Source organism: Periophthalmus magnuspinnatus, chromosome 7 (genome assembly GCF_009829125.3).
Source record: "Periophthalmus magnuspinnatus isolate fPerMag1 chromosome 7, fPerMag1.2.pri, whole genome shotgun sequence".
Taxonomy (NCBI): Eukaryota; Metazoa; Chordata; class Actinopteri; order Gobiiformes; family Gobiidae; genus Periophthalmus; species Periophthalmus magnuspinnatus.
This window is the reverse complement of record NC_047132.1, coordinates 24756660-24778761: the sequence shown is the minus strand read 5'-3', so window position 1 is coordinate 24778761 and position 22102 is coordinate 24756660. Positions and strand designations below refer to the sequence as shown.

General features: G+C 39.6%; 1 protein-coding gene across 2 annotated transcripts in view; it reads left to right on the top strand.

Annotated features, from left to right (window-relative positions):
• The window catches only part of cacna2d3a (calcium channel, voltage-dependent, alpha 2/delta subunit 3a), a 110685-nt gene that overhangs the window by 18260 nt on the left and 70323 nt on the right, over positions 1 to 22102 (top strand). For both annotated transcript variants that reach the window (XM_055222961.1, XM_055222960.1), the window contains exon 2: positions 12370 to 12486. In XM_055222961.1, the coding sequence (XP_055078936.1) occupies positions 12370 to 12486 (117 nt within the window). The remainder of the gene's footprint in view (positions 1 to 12369; positions 12487 to 22102) is intronic.

Here is a 22102-nt window from a genome sequence, read left to right as displayed (position 1 = left end):
ATGGTGCGTGCCCAACACAGTCCCCCCCGACCCAGGCCTGACAGTGAACTCCTGCATTCTACACACTACAGCTGTTAGTCTGCTGTTCCTCTCGACTGTAGCCCCGAGGCACACGCCAATAATACACGCACATACACACACACGCAGACACACATACACACAGCAACTGCAGATAGTGTTTGAGGAGGGTAAGTGGTTTCAATTATACTGGAACATGGCCACACTCAGATCAAGATTAAATCCATTCACTGTAAAGTCATTATGCTATTTGTAACCGTATAAAAGCTGTTTTAGCATTTCAATCAGTAACAACATTATGGAAGCAATTAAAGTCGAAGTGCTAACTGAGGACATTTTTGTTTTGTTGGTGTAATATCTGTATTGTACGGGTTACCATTTGGAGAAGAGACCTCCACAATTGCAAGATGTATTATAGTACTAGAGGGCTAGATTTAGGGCGAGAACATAGGCAGTAACCTCTTTTATCTTAATTAAAAAACTATTAAGGACCCCCACAGAAGTATTTTGTATACTAGTGTTGGCATGATACTAACATTTCAAACTCAATAAGGGAACTGATGTAGACTGGTTCTATTTATTTACTTTATTATAAGTTGCATAAATTGTTTTCGTGTCAGTTAGTACCAAAGTAGACATTTTTGATACCTCTAATGCATATATCAAAATATTTCTTTGTAGAATTGGAAAATAAAGCATATTATCAAAATAATGACACATTTTCTCTCATGAAATAAAACATTTTGTACTACTGTCACAACAGTCACACTGAAAAACAGAAAACCTTAATGTCTTAAAATGATACCTCAGGAAAACACATCATTTGACTGGATCCATCACTGGAGAGGCTAAAACAGACATACAAAGATTCAGTTTATATTTGTGTTTGTGATGATTTTTCTTTGGCAAGTAGGAGAATAGCAGAAGTGGTGGAGACATAGTGCTAGCAGATCTGAATGTTAACTTAAAGATTTAATAAGTACATTATATATTTGTCTATAGCATAACTGTATCATAATGCACTGATTACAGATTGTCATTGTTGTTTTAGACTATTTGACTTATTTTAGACAGTCAGTGTTGTAAGAGTCTTGACTGAGTACAGGTATATGCTTAAACCAGTACAAGAAAAATACAATTATAAAAAATTAATTTATATAGACCTCCAGTCAACATGTATATATTTAAAATGATTGTCACATGACCACACCATACCACACCATAATAAGTTTCCCTTATATCCTGTCTAATATGTTTGCACCACTTAAGTCAGACTGTAGCAGTGACCCACGTAAGCTGGGTTTCCTTGGACTTGCACCACGCCGTTTGTCACATCCACAATGCTGTGCGATAGAGCGGTCTGTCACTGTTATTATATGGGCATGTGCTCTCCACACCCTCCCCATTCAAACACATTGATCCAGCTTTGGGACATCTTCACACTGTGATCAATAACATACTCAAAGATGACAAATTGCAGTGTTCCCATTGAGCGAGTACTGTTATAATCTTTTTTTGCTTTTTAATCAAGATTAACATTCTCTTTTTGAGTGTAGCCTACATTTTGGACCGCAGTTTGTTTTGCACTAAGCCTTGAAATGAAGCTCTATATATTACATTCAAGCTATTTGACTAATTACTTAGTCCAACTTGACTATTTGCATTTCTTAATATAATAGTGATATGGCATAATATGTTTTTTTTCTTTTTCTTTTATCTTTAAAGCAGACCTATTATGCAAAATTGAATTTCAGAGCTTTTAACCATGTTATAGTTCTTTCTCCTTCTCATTTACCCTCTTGAAGTTGTATTTGGAGTGACGCGCGCATGTTTGAACAGTCTTTAAACACTTATTTTCAAGATGCCATATTGACAATCAAAGTTGATTTTCACCGCAACAGACATATGCGTAAATTATAACATAAAGATCCATGGGTGTCATAGATTATAACTATATAACAGACACAAGCGCAAATAGATCTTCTTAAAACTACTTTGTCAACAATTATGTAGCTTACATGGGATATGTGAAAATGTCTAAAATATCAAATCTGTTGGACACATACTGTATCTAATTGAACAAGGATTACTACTAGTATTAGATAAGACAAAAATATTAACTGCTAAGCTAATACAGAATCCCATGTATTTCAGATCAAGTTTGTGGAGGTTTTTTAAGACATATACAGTAGTTGTAGAGGAAATTATGCAGTTAAATAATTGCCTTTGCGATTTACTTATTGCAAATTGTAATTTTGGTTTGATAATGTTATATCCTGCAGCCCTGTACCTCACCCTCTGGTCTAGTAAGTATGTAAGTGAATGCATGTAGAATCCACAGGGAAATGTCTCCAGTGGCAGGAGATAGGGACCCAGACCAACGGGCTTTTGAGGCAGGGAGGACAGGCGTGAAATTAATTGTTCCACTTCATCTGCGGCCAGTGCTCTTCTTTTGAGGGTACAATTTGTTGGGTGGCATAAAGAAAGAAGGAGCGGCACCAAAGCATAGCATGGGAGGGCAGAGCAGTGATTTGGCTTTGTGGAATATTTGGTGATCCGAAGTAGGTTTCCACTGGATGCTTGTCTCTGATCCTAATCCAGGTGTGAAAGCGAACCAAATTATACAAGTAGACACTATACTAGACTCACTGGATGTTATCAGTCAAAATGAAAAGTAAAAGGTAGTGATCAAAATGTGATGAGGGATTATCAATGATGGAATCCCTCAATGTTCCAAATCAGTTTTTAAAGCAGACCTCTCCTTTTACCCCCTCAAAGTTGCATTTGGAGTGATTTGTGCATAATTGAGCAATCTTTAATCTCTTATTTTCAAGATGTCATATTTCCAATGAACTGTTTTCACCGTCCCCCCGTATACGCCCACTTCTGTGTACTTACTTCGTTCCCCAATTGGCGTAGGATTCGGCAACTTCGTGTAGGTACAAATGAAAAAAAAAAAAATCAGTTACTCATTGGCTTGGTTTGCAGCTATCCATCCAAGGTGCTGACTCCTTGTGTGAAGATGTCCCAAAAAATAATAGCTGGTGCCGTAATGGGGCAGCAGTGGCTCAGTTGTGAGAGCACTGTCCCGCTCAGACCTGTGCATTCTATCATTGTGTCCTTAGGCAAGACACTTCAGCCACCTTGTCTCCAGTCTTTGTATGCTGGTGTATGAGTGAATGTTTGTGAGAGCGAATGCGGCACAATGGATGGAAATTAGCCAATGTCTACAATACAGTGTGTTTACAGCATGTATATCGCGTTTGTTCATTACCAGGCACTGTCCCAACCAAATAAAACAATAATAATAATAACCTGGCAAACATATGGAGAATTCAATGAAAGTGCTGACTCTTTGTTGTGATGAGCCATTGAACACGGAAGTTAGTGGGCTTTTTTCTTTTATTAAGTGTTTTTAGATCCACAGGTATCATAGATTGTAACTATAGCAGACAGAAGCACAATTTATCTTCTTTAACAATTACATTTAAGAACTTACAGATGGGAGATGCATCAGACAATTGTTGTTTTGGAGATATCCTAAATTAGAAACAAGCATATTGACTAAAAAGACCTGATTGAAATAAAAAATAAAATGAACTTTCAGTGTAATGCTTCAAATAGAGGTATAACATGATATTTCTGCATAAATGTGGCAATTTTGTGATCCATTCTCTTTCTGTGCTGAAAAAATGAAACTCAACCAAGACATTTACAGGCACCTTTTACCACATTTTTGCCATAATGTATGAATATTAATAAGGTAATACCAAAAAATGAGATAATCATTTTTGTCATAATCACCCAGCTCTACTTGTACTTAATCTTAATACAGAAGTTCAGGTTCAATGGTGACTATGCTGCAGTGAACCCACAGTAATGAGTGTGAATGTGGGTGCAGCCGTGCAACACCTCTGGGTGCCACCTTGTCTCCTCACCTTCTCCTTTCATGTCAGCTGTAATTACAAACATGCCTGTAGGGAGCAGCAGCACTCTCTGGAAAGCGATGACATTGCAAAGACTAGTTTGAGCAGAATGGACGCTTACTCCAAGGCTGTTACAATGATATGACTCAGCAAATGAATGGGGAACATGAAGGCAGTTGTTTACATCTTTAGGGAATCCATCTACAAAGCTATAGTTGTTGTTTTTTCCTTGTAAAGCTCTTCTATGTGGCCATTATTCATTCACTTTAATCGCTTTACTTGGGTTGCCAGAACTTCCCTGAGGCTGAGTGATGGAAACAGGGCCAGCTGGATTAGAATCGTCAACCCAATACTGATACAGATCCCACAATATTCTGTTCTCCCAAATACTTAAGGAATGCATTAGAACTTCAAGGGGTTGTACCTGATTAAAAGAAAAAAAAGTTTTGCCCCAGCACAAATATAGTGCACTGTTAGCATGCTGGTTGTTAGCAATACTGTTATGCAAACTCCACTTTGGTCTCTGAAAGTTGTAAAAAGCCCATCACAGTGAATAATGAACCTGTTAGCAATACATTAGAAAAGTGACAAATAACTGCTTCTCCAAATGGTTTGAAAATTACTTAATCTGACCGTTAAAAATATTTAAGATTTTGTTTTGAGTTGTCAGTTACTATGGCAGGAGTGCTACATTTTTACTGTAGCCTTTTTCTGAGGTCCATGACTCTGCAGTCATGTTGGTTCCACTCCAATAAACCCAATAGATGATGTGGGTGACCTCTGTAATTACCTTACAGTTTCCTGGTGGTGTTCTGTGCTATTAAATCCAATTAAAGTCTAGATTATTTTAGATTCATAAATGTATAATTGTCATGTTGTCAGTACATGTCAGGTAATATTTACTTTCACATTCTCCCCACAGTTACTACGTGTTTCTTGTGAGCTGCCATGCCAGCGCCCGTCTGCTCCAAACATCAGAGAGTCTGTCGAGTGGCTTCATTCTGCTGCTTTCTCGTCTTTTACCACACACACAAACACACGGAGGATTTCCCAAGATGAACCTCTTTTGTTCATCAATTCACTCTCATTCTTTCTCATAGAATCCGACATGCTGCCAGTTGCTAACAAAAGTCGAGCTGTTTTTTGTGAATGAAAAACATCAACCCGTGAATGAGGCTGGATAATATTCTACAAAGACATCCAGTGGGTTGTTTATTTAAATTGGTTCTTAGCTTTTACATCAGTCAGAATGAACATAAATCAAAGGATTTTTTATATTGTGCTTTGTAAATAAAGATAATTACGTCTACATGAGAAGGCACTGGTGTTGAATGCAGCTCTGTGTGGGAGAGATAAAAGGTAAAGCAGCGATGTAGGCAGCGGTGATGGTGGGCTAGGACGCTGATGGTGAGGGGGCTCTGCTGGTCCGTAAAATGAGCTGGGATTTGGGGAAATGGTGCCGAGTCTTTGTGCAAGATGAACTTTTCCCCCTCCATTAAACACTTAATTATATAAACCTCAGTGAAACACTGGCCCACAGATGCAAATAAGATTATGTCACTGGCGTCTAGAGAGAGGCTGGGATTGAGACTGACAAATACACAGACACCTGTCCAGTGTGATTAGGCCTAATCTGTAGTTTGAGGTTTGGAATAGAGATTGGCTGGCCGATATTGGCTGGCTCTTATATCACGGTGATGTAAGCACTTTTTAGTATGTCGTCTATCAATGATTTAAACGTATGTGTTTATATTTTTTTTTTTCCATCCATCCATTTTCTTCCATTTATCCAGGGCTGGATTGCAGGGGCAGCAGTCTAAGCAGGGACTCCCAGACTTCAATCACCCAAACACGTCCTCCAGCTCGTCTGGTGGGACCCCAAGGCGTTCCCAGGCCAGCCAAGACACATAGTCCCTCCAGCATGTCCTGGGTCTTCCCCGGGGCCTCCTCCCAGTGGGACATGCCCAGAACACCTCCCTGGGGAGGTATCCAGAAGGCATCCTGAACAGATACCCGAGCCACCTCAGCTGGCTTCTTTTGACATGGAGGAGCAGTGGCTCTACTCCAAGCTCCTCCCATGTGACCAAGCTCCTCTCCCTATCTCCACCCAGCCACCCTGCGGAGGAAACCCTGACTTACTGCTGGCAACAGCTCCTGCTCTGGTCATACAGGGACCGGACAGCCCTTAGCAAAAGGCCCCGAACCCCCATAGTCCTAGAGCACCCTCCAAAGGACATCACGAGGGACACAGTCGAATGCCTTCTCCAGATCCACAAGACACATGTGGACTGGTAGAGCAAACTCCCATGAACCCTGGAGGACCCGATGGAGAGTATTGAGCTGGTACGTTATTCCGCGACCGGGATGAAAAGCACGAGGTTTGACTATCAGTCGGATTCTCCTCGCCAATACCGTGGAATAAACCTAACCCGGAAGGCTGAGGAGTGTGATTTCCCTGTAATTGCAACACACCCCCTGGTCCCCCTTCTTAAACAGAGGGACCACCTCCCTGGTCTGTGACTCCACAGGCAGTGTCCCGACCGCCACGCAATGTTGCAGTGAAGTGTCAGCCAAGACAGCCCCACAACATCCAGAGACTTAAGGTACTCAGGACGGATCTCGTCCACCCCAGAGCTTTGCCACCGAGGAGCTTGCCAACCACCTCAGTGACTTCAGCCAGGGTGATGGATGAGTCTGCCTCCGGGTCCCCAGTCTCTGCTTCCTCCTCGGAAGACATGATGGTGGGATTGAGGAGATTCTCAAAGTATTCCTTCCATCATCTGGCAACATCCTCGAGGTCAGCAGCTCTCTGCCTGCACTGCAAACAGTGTTGGTGAAGCACTGCTTCCCCCTTCTGAGGCGTCGGACGGTTTGCCAGAATTTCTTTGAGGCCATCCGATAGTCCTCCCTCATGGCCTCCCGGAACTCCTCCTTACCCCAAGGTTTTGCCTCTGTGACCACATGAGCCGCGGTACGATAGGATTCCTTCTTCAGTCTGACCAAATCCCTTACTTCTGGTGTCCACCACTGGGTTCGGGGGTTGCCGCCGTGACAAGCACCGCTCACCTTAAGAACACAGCTATGAGCAGCCACATCGACAATACCACTCGGGTTCAGATCAGGGAGGCCATTCTTCCCGATCACGCCCCTCCAGGTGTCATTGTTGTTTTCTATGTGGGCATTGAAGTCCCCCAATAGAACAACAGAGTCCCCAGTCGGTGCACTGTCTAGTACCCCTCCCAGGGACTCCAAGAAGGCCAGGTACTCCACACTACCATTTGGCCCATAGGCCGACTCAACAATGAGAGACCTGTCCCCGACCCGAAGGCGGCCCTCTCGTTCAAAACATGACTGTGGGGCAATAAGCACACCCACACCAGCTCGCCTCCTCTCCCCATGGGCAACGCCAGAGAAATGGAGAGTCCAGCCCAACTCAAGGAGTTGGGTTCAAGAGTCCAAGCTGTGCGTGGAGGTGAGGCTGACTATATCTAGCCGGTAATCTCTACCTCGCGCACATGCTCAGCCCCCTAAATATTTAAGAGATATATTTTTTCAATGTATGTTTCTTCTGCAGAACACTGTAAAGATACTACCATCTGTAAGTTTATTTTTTACTAGATTTTACTAGTAGATGAGTTTCTAGTCTTCTTCTGTGAGTCCAAAGCTGGCACACTATCAGACAGCAGTGACTTACATAGCCCTTAGTGGTAGTATGTGAGAATACAACAGGGCTGGGTTTGCCAATCTAATCACGAATAGTTGATTTAATATCATTTAATTTGTTTAAAATTTCCCAAATTTTCCCTTGATCCTGAACATCTTAACATTAATACTTACATAAACCTTGACCTTATTCAAGATTTACTTTAATACATTTTAGTATGTAAATGAAACAAAACTTATCAGTGAATAAGTTAAAGAGGTAAATCAGAAGCCATTTTGCTATAGGCCATTTTTGCTCTGTCTGTGACCTCGGTGCCGCCTGACGCATCCTCAGGCACTGACGCATCTCTTCATGACTTGCCCCCCCTCCAGCAATGCCACACAACACTGATTACAAACACTGCACACAAACAGAGAAGAAAGGCATTTTGGTTTAAGTTACTGGCTTTATTTTTCATTTTAGACATGGAAACAAAAAAGCCAAGCCTCCATTTCCCCTCGTCATTGTTTCACTGTGTGCTCAGGTTGTAGTACAGGGTGTCAGCGGTCGGGGTGTGTGCGGGTTGGACTCCCCTGTGATGATGATGATGTGAGGTGAACAGAATGGCTCGGGGCTAATTGGCCTTGTCTTGTCTGGTCTCTGCTCTGCGGTCAGCCTGACTGCACATCTCCACACAGCATGAGGTGTGGAGCCTGTCATCGCAAGCACACACTGCGCACACAAACGCACAAAATATTCACACAAGTGGCTATGCTGTGTCATATCAAAGTTTCTTTTTGTCTTAAAGCATAGGTTGACTTGTATATGTGACCTCTAACCTTCTTGTGTATAACTTATTGGGTTTAATGATTTATTTCCCGTGTTATTCTTGTTAGGTGGCTCTCAGTGGGTCGAATGCAGGAATTTGCTATCAAAATCTGTGTGCACTTTTTTTTTTACTCTAAAAGTACATTTTATAGGGGGGACTTGTTTGCCTGCGATCCAGAATACACACTTCTTCAGTACTTTGCAAAGATGTGAGTCTGGTCATTGGTGTATCTCCTTGTTTTCAAATAGGCGTGATTGACAGGTGGATTAGCCAATCAGCGACAAGAATGTTCCGTCCATATCATAAATAGTACAGGAAGAAAATTATCACAGTGGGTGGGCAAACAAAATCAGTGAGCGAGGCACTAAACTCTGAGGTGAGATAAATTAGATTTTATTTATAAGTCATAGGTGACCGATGAATTCCTTTGTTTCCTGATTGCCCGATCTTGTTTGATCAGGCTTGAGATGCAAAAGAGGCTGTGGGGATGAGACTTATATCAATCTGTATAAAAAAAATACAGACAAGTATCATTCTGGATTTGCCAGGCAAGGGACTCGAGTATTTTTTATGTGATACTTTTACTTTTATTCGAGCAGTTCTTTGCCCCTATATGTGTATTTTTAAGTAACCAAATTGAGCACTTCTTCCAACACAAATTAAAAGATGATGTTTCAGACCTCGACACAGTTTACATTATGAGGCTTAGTAAATGCCATGGCGAAGGTTTGGCTGTCCAGTGGCATTTTGTTAAGATTTCAACATCTATTTAAGCTTGATTTTTGCTATTTTTTTTACTCTGTGACTGCTGATATCGGTCTATAGGATTATCAGGAGTTTTTGCTCTGCCAGATATCATTTTCACTTAGTCATCAGCAGTCACTCTGATTGGACTCAGAACACAGCACTCCAGGCTACAACACGGCACTTTGATGTTGCTCTCAGTCTAACACACTGTATAACTCTTTCAGGTCACACTTTCATTGTTTTCAGGCATTTCTAATTCAGGTGAGCGGGCCTATTGTTTTTTGAAATGTTCTTTTTCTGTTTGTCTTTGTAATTGTTCCAGTGTTGCCATATGTGGAGAGACACTTTTTTGGATATCCCCTCTAGGGCTTTTGAACGCGGATTTGAAACTCTGAATTGTTTTGGCTGGAATGCACACATGCATCTGGCAACGAGTGCGACATTTTGGCAGCAAATCAAAGGTTGAAGTTTGAAAGTAGTTTAGACCATTATATGCTATAACACATTTTTAACAGCTTTTGCCCAAGAGTATAATCCATCCTAATCCATTGGGAATATGCTCCATTGCTCCTTCTATTTGGTTCTATTGGGCTCCTATTCTCTCAAGCATTTCTTTGTTGCAATTAGAAGATGTTGAGGACTGGGAATGGGAAGGAGGTGAAGCATTGACAGTGGGACAGTTTTTTTTTAATGGTCCATATTACTCTATTTTCCAATTTATGTTATAATTGCCGTGGTAAAACAGGAAGTGCTCCGGTGTGTTTTTAAATTCCACACAGCTTCACTAGAATCATTTGGATGATTTTAGTGCTGGAATTACCCATCTCTACTGAACTAAAGGTAAACCTGAAAACTAGCGCTTCATAACATCACAAGGTGGAACAGAGCATTTTGACCTTTGGAGAGAGACAGACTGATAATAAAGGGTTACTCCAACGTTTGAATGAAACAAAACACAAATCCAGATACGTTTTTGAGGAGGTAACAACATTATAAAATGGCTTAAAGCCCTGAGTCAATCTTGTGTAATCTAGGACCTTTAAGTGTTGTATATATGTGTATATATTCGCAAATCTTAATCTACTTTTTGGTTATTTTCGTTTTTGTTCTGTTCGGTCTTTGTTGTAAAAATGTGATATATTTGAAAAATTACATAAACGTGTAAATGCTTATCCACAGGATTTGATAAAACAAATTCAATCTCATAAAAAAGGTTTTACAGTATGGAATACGTTTTTTCATGCTAACTGTAACATAGGCTGGCCTTTAGCAGTACTGGATTATACTACTGTTAATTAACAGGGATTTAAAAAAAAAAAAAAAAAAAAAAAAAATTACATTAGCTCTTTAAAACTCAAACCTCCATAAAACCAAATAAATTCATAAACCAAACCAAACTTTATATATATTAAACACATAAACCCTAAAACTAAACACCAAATATACTTAAAACCCATAAACCATTTAAAATGCCAAACATGCCTCCCCTGCACATTACCCGCCTTGGTCCTGCCCCGGAACCTTTTTAATGGAGCTCGTTTCCCCAGGGACCTCTTTGATACCTGGACACAAGGACAAAGGTGGTAAGTTTTTAGTATTTTTTTTTAAACACTATTTCACTAAAAACACTACAAATTACACAACACACAAAAACAGTTAAAAACATTCTCAAACAAACATTGCACTAATATTGCACATATTCAGTTTAATTAATTACCTGTTAACTTAAGTTTGTACTCTTTCCCCTCCAGGACACACAGCTTCAATTAAAGTGCCACTGTGCCTCCAGATTTAAAACTGGGTAAAAGCAGACAAGTTAAATAAACATTTTAAAATCCTTTTGTGCAATTGTCTTTTTTAAAGTGCAAATAATGTTCAAAGTGCTGTGTGCTATTAAAGTGTACGTGCAATTTAAAGTGCATATAGTGAAAGGTGCTGTTAAGTTGTTAACAAATGGGCTAACCATTTTCCTTAAAATTTAGATTTGTAATCCCAAGCCCCCGTGCCCTGTTCTTCTCCCTCACTTCCTACACATCATCTCTCTGTCTGAGTGTAAGCAGGTTGGCATGACATTAGAGAGGCCATGCCATTTGATTTGAAGGTAATCTTCTGTTAAATCCCCTGTGCATCTTCTAAAAAAATTCTGTCCCTTTGCTAAGGCCATGCAGCAGTGGAGCCTACTTCAGCTCTTGTGATGGCCCATGTGTGTAGTACGAGCAGAGTGTGAGGAATTAGAACGACTTAATGTCACTGTCCCAAACTGAGGTGCAGTTAATCTGAAAGCTGAGGTTGGAGGAAGAATAATGTGATTTTCTGTACAACATGGTGTGTCATCTCTTCCATTTAAGCTCTAAAAATCTTGGTATTTCTCTGCTTTGAATAAGTGCTTCATTGAGGTTTAAAAAAAGTAATTCATAGTTGCTGCAGTACATGTACAATTAGGTCTATGCAATGAATAGACAACATGCTAGCTAGCCTACTGCGTCTCAGAGCTCACTTTTACTAAAATTGGCAAAGATGAAACGATGAAACAATATAACAATTAAAATAGAGGGTACCCAATTATTTTTATGTTTATTATATATAGTTTTGTGTTATATGTACAATACTTCAGTTTGTGGTGTTTTAATATTTATTATTCCTCAAAATTAGCAGTAGCATTAGCATTGAGACACAAACGTCTCTCTAAACACAGAAGTGTCCTGCAGTGAAGTGTTCTTTTTCTTTGTGTATTGTTTGACATGTACGCAGCTTCCTGTCCACTGTCTTACCTTTAAATATAATAAATTCAATGTGCCAGGTGCTGCTGTGCACAGAATCTACTGAAAGTGCATTGTTTGAAATCATAATGGATCAGCTTGGTGCTTTTTGAGAGGTCTAGCTCCAACTACTGTCACTATAAGTGTTTGGAGAAGAATAGACTTTGGAGAAATATATTGCCACATTTCTAGTAAATTTAATTGAAATTTGTGATTGATGAATACTAGAAAAATGTATTTTAAGCTTTTGCTATATTAACTAGCCATCTCTACACGTCAACAGTCGGCTGAATTATGAAAAAAAAAATAAACGTGTGTCACTTTGCAAAACGTAGTGAATTTGATTAGTTTTGATTGTCATTAAATTCAGTTTTTCTCCCCTCTTATGTCAGATGACCATTGTATTTTCATTATTATTGATCATATTTGTTTAATTTTGTGTTTCAGAAATACAAAGAGTTTGAGCGGGCAGTGCGAGTGGAGGAGATCGATGGGCTGCGTCTGGTCAAACAGCTGGCACAAAACATGGAGGAGATGTTCCATAAAAAAGCACAGGCCATGAAGGTGCGCAATAACACTGTCTACTAAACACAACTAAATAACCATGCTGTTCCGCTATTGTCCTATTGCTATGCAACATTTATCTGTATAAGGTGCATGGTTATAAAGACCCATTCACAAGAATTAATTGTGGAGAGCCATGAAGGTTTCCATTTAAGCTGCCATCATTATGCAAGTCATCTCTCCTCCAGTATTGACCTTATTGGATGACTCCGCTGTAGTGTCATTTAGCTGCAGTGAAACCAGACACCTGCATGTATGTGAGAGGAGAGGGCATCCATATTGAACAGGTCATCTGGGGATGAAGCGTTTCTGAATTATTGCAATTCTTTGCTAATTCCCCAGGCGTGAGATGACTGTGGCATGAATGCAATGATGTATTAGAAAAGGGCACAGGTTTGATTATAAACTTCATCTTCAGACTGAGGACATGCTGTGACATATAGAGACCCTCAGTCTTTCCGTCTCCACAAAATGAATATCCCGACTGTTATCTACAGAAATGATCAGACCCATCACTCCCGGTGTAAGACATACAGCGTCTGCATCTTGGTGCGGGATATGTTCTGGGAGCACTGCCGCTCGGCTCCAGGTGATAGATCCTATCAGGACAACATGATGCTGCAACAAAATTGGATTTTTCTCACAGACTCTGGTCCAGGGATAGACTGAAAGGAAGAGGACAGAGATGGAGACATGGTTATTTTGACATCCCATTTTTATGTTTGGCTCAATGTGGAGCAGCTCTATACTAACACCATGCACTTTTTAAACTAAAACTCTAATACGCTCCTCTCATTATGCATAAGTTTATCTAATGTCATATAATAATTCTCTTGACTTCCTGTAATGTCTTTTGTCTAAACTTTAATAACATTAGTTGCATTAGCCCTCCTGCAGTTGTCCCATAAAGTATCTTAAGCCCCTTGAGATCTTCTAACTTGGTTAGCTAATGGCTTCTCCATAGGCACTCCAGATGATGGCTCCACTGTAATTGTACGTATTTGTACTGTATGGGATATAATACAACAATGACTAGTGAGGAGATTCTTCCGTTATGATCAAAAAGCATAATTTATATAAATTATATATACATATATGTGTATATACAAACACACTTTTTTCATGCCACTCTATGAAATGGCTATTCACAAAGACTTTTTTAATTGTCTATCATTATTTAATTAGCCCATCTCTAACTTATTTATTGCACTACACTGAATCCTTGTCTTCTTTTTACTCTGCTCATCTGCACTTGATGCGACCTCATTCATCCAGATTTGGCCCTCTACACACACTAACTTGTGTGGTGTGGCTTCTGTGGCTATATTTTTTACTGATGAGATATTATGAATGAATAAATAACATTAAGAGATACTGGGGTATTCTAGTGGATTGTCTGCCATCTGTTTGTCTCCATGGAGATGTTATTGCTTAGGCTGTATTATTACACAGTCTGGCATTAAACTTCCATCTTCTCCACGGAGAGACAGGCAGGTATCACCACCAGCACAAGTTACATGTCAAATCTGCACAAATCATGTTTTTCAGGGTATTATTTTTCACATTAAAATGCATGTAATAAGAGATTTAATGCTGTACTGGAAAAACAATCCAGACAAAAACAATAACATCTCTATGAAGATAAGCAGGTGACAGGCCCCCCAGAAGTTAGACAGTGCCCCTTTAAGTGTTAGACATTTCATTTGACATCATCCTAGTGAGAGACACTCAACATGCAAGTCAGATGCCCTTCCAGCAGCAACCTTTTGCATTTATTCAGACTTTCTGCAAAGATAACACTTATTTTAGCTTGACTTCATTTAAAACTATCCACATATCCCAGTTGCCCCTAGAGAATATTTTGTTATTTCCAATTCTACCTTTCTTCAGTAAACCAACTTTGATTTGTCTGCATTACCGCATACACTATCTCATCCTTTTGTCCTGTCTCTGCCCCTTCCATCCCTCTGCCTTGAGCTGCGGTGCCTGTTCTCTTCTCCATTCAGTGCCTCCCCCCCTCCTCTCTCTCCCTGTCGCTCCTCTCTCCCTTTCTCCCTTCGTCCGTCAGAACTGCAGTTTTATCGCGCGTCTCCTCCTCGATTGGCCCCGTCTTTATCGCTCGCTGCCACCTGCTGAGACACACAGTTCCACAGTGTATGCTTGTGTTAGCTCATGTCAGTGTGGGTTAGATGAGAGATACAGGCTTACAATGAAAAGTAAATACATGAAAATAAAGGTTATGGCAGAGAAATTGTTTGCCCGTCAGAATAAATGGGTGAAGTTAATTTCCATACAAAACACAAAGATGAGCACAGATCAACTTCACACATATTAAACCATTCCAGTGTTTAATGCTGATGATGGTAGGGGTAAAAATCTTGTTTCTTTTTTTTGTATTGTTTATTTTTGATTAGATTATGGCCCAATAGCTACACGGCTCTTTGTTGTGATGACGTTTACGGCAATGTCAGCTCCCATTGGGCACTGCAGTTTTCAAACATGGAAGTCAGATTACTTTCTTTTATTAAGTCGTTTAAGTTCAATATTGCAATTTGGAAACTGTGTAAATTATAACATAATGATCAACAGGTGTCATAGATTATAACTATAGAGCAGACACAAGCACAATAGGCCTTCTTTAACAAAATAATACTGCAACTTTACTCATTCTTTCATTCTAGAGAGGCAACTCCTTTTGATTACTGCCTGTGCTGCATCCATCACATAGTGGTTTGGATATTATCACCGTTTTGCAGACTGCGTGTTTTCTCTCTCGCCCTCTCTTCTGATATGAGTTTTGTTTCATGCTGTGAGTGAATGGGAGAAAACAGCACATGCTTAAAGACACACTGAACAGTTATCGAAGTGGAAAAAGCCTGGGGCTATTATAATGCCCCCTTTGAAGTCAAGCACTGCTGTTTCTGGTGACAAATGCACTTCAAAGCTAAGTGTACAGCTCTGTGTCTTTGCTGTAAAAATGCAGTGGGCTGTGCGCTGTGTACCTGCTGATATCATTTACCTGTGGCAGCTTCACGCAGTACTGTTCAGCAGCACCATTATCAGTGTGGAGAGAAAGTTCACCAGTTCATCAGTCACACACAAAGTTTTGCAAAACGTTCATATTCAAATCCACAGGAGACGCACTATTTAGACAATTGCAGATTTTTGAAGCTTTGGTATAATGCTGATGTTATGAAGTTTTTTTTTTGTGTTTTTTTTTTTTTAGCTTTTAATGCAGTTAAAAGTGTTGTTCTCATCAAAACGTACTTGTAGTTTTGTTTCATTATTGTGTTTTTGAAAAATCCTGCATATTCAATTATCTATTGAACTCCTGAGAAATCAGAACACACACCTCCCACCACTTAATGTTATTTGGTAGTAAACCGTAAAGCTGTTACTGTGAAGATTATGGTGATATGGCCCTGGTGACTCAGCTAACTATGACTTCAGTACTTGTCATTGCTGTTTTTAGCCAGTAATTCTCCATATGTTTCTATTAAACATATTTATTTTGCAGGTATTCAATTATATATTATAGATATACTGCCAGAGATTTGACCCGTAACAGTCTTCATCTTGTCTCTGTGGAGATGGATGCGTTTAAGTTATTCATTATATATATATATATATATATATATATATATATATATATATATATATATATATATATATATATATATATATATATATATATATCTCAAATACAAGCGAAAGTTAGTTTATTTACCTTCTTCTGTAACATTGTAATGCTATGTGACATTCTTTTAGGGCTGTCTGTGTAATCCCTCAGTTGTCCAGGTATGAGCAAAAGAAAAACTCAAATCTGTCGACTGGACAAAAAGTTGTTTTAGTGAAGACATTTCACTCCTCATCCAAGCCTCTTCTTCAGTTCTGGTCAGATTGCTTTTTCTTTTGCTATTCTTTCAGGGCTGCAAGAGCAAGATTACTCACAATCAAATCGAAATCGCATTTTCAATTAGCAAATCGCAAAGGCTGCACTTTTTGAAGTAGCATAATTTCCTCCACGAGGTTCATAGTTCATGGTTATGTGAGTAGATTTATTTTGCAGTAAAAAAGAGACATAACATTCCTTACAAATGTACCTCAGACAAAGTTTGACATAAACCAGTATAGTAGTTAAAAAGGTAAACTCTTAGAAACATCAAAGAATTCTGTCTTATTCTGTATAAAAACAGCTAATCCTGTAAATTAGATGTGTACAAACATGTGCTGAAATGCATGTGATTGTTGTTCACAGGCCAATTTCAGTCTTTTGTGTCAAACCTCCTGGATATGTTTAAAATATGAACTTCAAACAGAATCCGCAATCGCAAAGCTTGTACAAAAAAAATGCAATTAAATAGATATTTTTGCCAATTCGTTCAGCCCTAATTCTTGTGCTTTGTGGCTCAATGTGTAAAACAGTAGATAGATGTAGATGAGGTCCTGTCTGTGCACATTTAAAGATCATATATTACACAAAATTTACTCTTGTGAGCTTTAAACCGTGTTATACACACCTGGAGTTGTGTTTTGCTTCTTAAACACATGTTTGAGTAATCCTTTATTATTAGTTTGTCTACATCTCCAAAGCTCAAAGTGCTCTTTTCCACCTTGTGATGTCATGTATTGGTAGTTTTTAAATGAACAGCTCCTTTTACCTTTAGTTCAGTACAAATTGGCAATTCCAGGTCTGAAATCAACCAAATGATTCTAGTGAAGGTGTATGGAATTTAAAAACAGTGGAGCACTTCCTGTATTGCCACATGACATCAGCATTCTTTGTTTGAGAGAAGAACTCATCCTAAATATGCAGGGTTTTTGTGTTAAACATGTGTGAATGAATCAAAACACTACTCCAGGTATGTTTGTGATGATGTCGTAAAGACTGACAGAGGGACCAATGATACAGACTCGGGGAAACAGTTGGACAGAGTTTATTTGCAGATACATGAATGTGAATGAAGGTACACAGAGCAGACAGTTGGGAGCGGTGTCGTAGGCAGTAGTCTTGGAGCAAGTGGTGGGTTGCAGGGTCAGAGGCCGGGATGTTCATACCGAACGTGGAGAGCTGGGTCGGTGACGGAGGGGCAGAGTGGTTCCAGGGATACGCAAACAAATAAACCGGTGCATGACATGAAGAAAAACCTGAAAATGACAAGACCATCTGGCCCCGAGTGTCAGGTCCTCAGTCCTTTTCTCCTCACAGGTGCAGCTTGATTGATAATGGGTTGCAGGTGTGTGTGGGAGGAGCCAGAATCTCCACCCAGCTCCAGGCTCAAACACAGAAGGGGCCGGGAAAAACGGCACAGAGCACACCAAAAACCCAAATCCTGACAGATGAGGGAATAACATTACAACAGAGATCAGAAAATAGAGTAATCTGGGCTCTTTAAGTCTGTTTTACCTTACTGAGTGTGCCATAAACGTCATATTCTCTAATCTCTTTATAAATTAAGTTGTCTATAACTTTTGATGTGTCCTCCCTTCTCTCTCTATATACATTTGACCGCTCACCTCGTGTCCCAGTCACTGTCACAGAACTTGACGGCTACCAACGTTTTTCATCTTTTTTTCTTCTTGAGTTGTTTTTGTCAGCATTAAATGATACTTGGAAAAATAAAATCGTTTTCCGGGTATGATGACATGACATTGTAAAAAGACAGGAGGCAAAATAGATTGTCAAAGCTATCAAAAGTTTCTGAGAAGATATTAAAGTAAAGTGGCGATGATGGCGAGATACTTGTGTTTCTTGGGGATCAGCAGAAAATCTTGGAGCTTGTTCCGTATTGATTATTGGAACGCTCCCACCACCTCAGTGTCTTTGTATCTGTTCCCTCACACTGACTGCTTGGCATGTGTCCAGTGTAAATGGGCAAAAAGGGGGAGATGCCTCTTTGAGCACTTTTCCCTTTTTGTTGATGCTGCAAGTCTTCACACTGACTGCTGTGACAATATTATACATGCTGCCCCCTGCTATTGATGAGCTGACCTGATCCAGACCATGCAGCATATGAGACATGGGACACACATTTTCAACCATTGTCCCTGGCAACCATCGAGTCCACGCTATCACTTCATGAGGTGTGAACTAAATACAATGACTTTTATTCAAATCAGAAAACATACAATAAACAACCTATCAACATTCAAATGAATTAAAATAAAGACCAACACAGTCATTTTTATTTGTACAATACTTCAGGTTGTGGTGTTGTTTTAATATTATGCCTCAAAAATAGCATTAGCGTTAGCAATGAGACACAAATATCGATCTTTTTAAACACAAAAGAGAAGAGAGAAGACCTGTAGCTCCCTGTCCACTGCTTTATCTTCAATTTTTTTGTTAGTTTTAACATGAATCTGTAACAACCTCATAGAGATAAAATTGGACAGGAAGTAGTGACGCTAACAGTGAGGTTGCTGAGCGCTGTTGTGCACAGAGCCTATTCAGATATAGAACATGGAAGACTAATTTTGACCTTTATCCCACATTTTTATATTATTTAATAAAGTGTACATTTGTAACGTTTAGAGCCACTGATCTAGCTTTAAATGTTCAGTTACATTTTGGATGCTACTGATATTGACCTAGTTCTTTTAGATCCTATTACAACTAGGGTACTCAGCTTTTTTGTAAATGGGTAGGTTTTGTGTTTCCCCCAAAGAGTATATGGTAAAGCAGCACTCACAAAATGCACACAAATGAGACCACTGTGCACTGTTGGCATCTGTTGGAGTATTTTTATTTCTCATCAACCAGGAAGTGAGCACCAAAAGAGTGTTCTGATTGGCTGCGCTTGCACGGTCCACCCCAGATTCACTTTGGTGTATGAATAAGGCTTTTCTATATAAAATTAAGACTCAGCCAACTTTAAATAATTACTTCCTCCTTCTGCATTGTGAAAATCAGGTATCCCAGACTTAAAACATCCCCTTTTATTTTACATTTTGCACATTGGCCACTTTGGGTATAAGTTAAGAATCAGGTCCCTGTCCTGCTTTTTCTAGGTCTAAATGTACTAAAACTCTACTTTCTCTACTGCTCAATAATGCATATGACCGAGTGGCCAAGACGTAGGTTCTTCTCACTGCAGTGCACTCCGCTCCTTGGCTCTGGATGACAGCTTTCATCAACTTTTACCACGTCGGCGTTACATTCATAATACATGGGCATTTGTTAAGGTCAGCAGCTTCAACTGTCAGAGAGGCAGCACCGCAGTGAGAGTACCGTGAGAACAATAGGCCAATCAGATGGACACAGAAATGAGGGGGATCGTGATGAATTCAGGTATAAACAAGACCACCAAACCATTATCATAGAGGCAGATAATGAAAAGGGGGAATGAGAGCAAATGCCAGGGAAATTACTGCAAAAACATGCCTGTAAGATCCAACAAAAAATAGAATATAAACTAGTGCCAGCTTTCACCTAATGTGCCAATGTTTCCTCTCTAATCCTGCCTCATAGATTATCCCACGAGGAAAACTTTATCTGGATTCCTGTTGTGGGCTCTGGGCTGTGGTACATTTAGTGCCTCTGCAATTTAGAGAACTTAGTCGTGAACATCCTTTGTGGCACTTTATTTGCAACTTTTTAGATGTGTGTGGGGCTGCAGCAATTAAAGAATCGTGATTAGTCAACTCTTAATATTTTAATTGTTTTATGGTAATTGTAATTATTACCTGAACTATACGGAGTGTAAATGTTTTATCACAAAGACAGCTGCATTGTTACATTTAAATGGCTAAAACAAAACAATTTTCAATTTTAAAGAAGCCTAGATTTACACACGGTAGTTTATTAATATTTGTACATATTGGACTGTATTTGACACCCCATTTGTACAAACAGGGCTAGTCAGTGGGCTATTTGTTTCTTCACAGATTTGTCCTACTCCTACACCTTATTTATGCAGCTGAGCCTTCAGTATTACTGTTACCTATGGAATTATCATTATACATCTAGAAACTATGCATCTATGTGAGTGACATGTCAGCTCTACAGATGTGCAATCATTCATGAAGCGATACTAACAACAACAGCGCACTAGTCAGATAGGAGCACTGGTCAGACAGGTGCACAAGTTAAGACAAAAATAAAATGTTTGGAGCCGTGGTAGGGTGTACTAAAGGACGCCGTGACTTTAACCATGCTTCAAACAGGCAGAAGTGAAGAGAGAACGGGCTGTTTATCGGACTAGCACTGCATGCCTTGATTGCCCAGACCCCATGCCACTGGAATGTAGATTATGTTAATGGTCCTATATTATGCAAAATTGACTCTTGAGAGCTGTAAGCCATGTCATAATGTTGTTACCTCCTCAAAAACATACCCGCACTTGTGTTTTGTTTCATTCACATAGCGCAAAAATGCTCTGTTCCACAAACACAGTGGAGCACTTCCTGTATTACCACATGACATCACAAGGTAGAACAGAGTGGTTTCTCTTTGAGAGAAGAACTCAGTATAAAAATTCAGGTATGTTTTTTAAGTGGAAACAACATTATAACATAGAACAGAAAATAGCATAATAAGGGCCCTTTAATTACTGCCAACAGATAGATAATGATGTAGTTTTAGCGCTTGATATCAAATTATTGCTATCAAGCACTATTAAATAATAAAAAATATTGTATTCATAGTATAATCAGAAACCTATAAACCAGCACAGTGCAGGAGAATGTGTAGCGGAAACAGGAGCTTCGCAATGTCAAAAACCTTATAACAAAAATGAATGGAACAGAGTTGGAGTTGCAGAAAGTCAAGGACATGCTCCAAAAGAAAGAGAAAGAGCTGGAAAACTTCACCAGTGTACATAACAAGATGAGATACCATTTTCACAGTGCACTGACCGACAAAATGGAGCTTACACAAGAACTGGCCTGTGCCAAAAGGGCCATGGAAACAATGAATAATACACTTAAAGAACAGGATATTGTAATTGCTGCACTCGAACACCAGAGGCCTGCAGCCCTGAAGGGACAGTCTAGTGCACGAGCGGCAAAACTAGGACTATCAAGCAGAGGTGGTAGAACAAAACACCACCAATGATGAACGGTAAAACAAGCATCAAACAAAAAGAGGAGATGTCCAGAAAGGTGAAGGAGCTATCTTCAAAGCTGCAGTCATCCGAGAAGGAGGTGTGCTTTCTTAAAAATGGAGAAGAAGAATCTCGAGTCTGCTCTTAAGAAAAGCAAGGAACAAAGGGCACAGCAATCCACTCTACTGAAAAGACGAGTGGAGGAGTAGAGGAGGGCACCCTGGCGTCACTAGCACTAAACCACCTCCAAACTCTTGCATTCTGACAAACTAAAACTAAAATTGTTTAAAATATCTGTTATTCATATTTTATTGTTTTACAAATCAAAACCTAATTTACAAGAAATAACTGGTCACTATTATTATTATTAGTAGTACTGGCAAAATAATCAAACATTTACCATGAAGAAAAACAAACCATGTTATAGTTACTGCAGTCTGGTATTAGAATGGTCACTAGGCCAGTTATTAAAAGGATGACACAGAAGCAGACTAAAACCTTATAAAAGCCACAAGCCTTTTAAATGTGTAATCAATTCGGCAATGTCATTTTGTACCAATGATGGAGGAAGA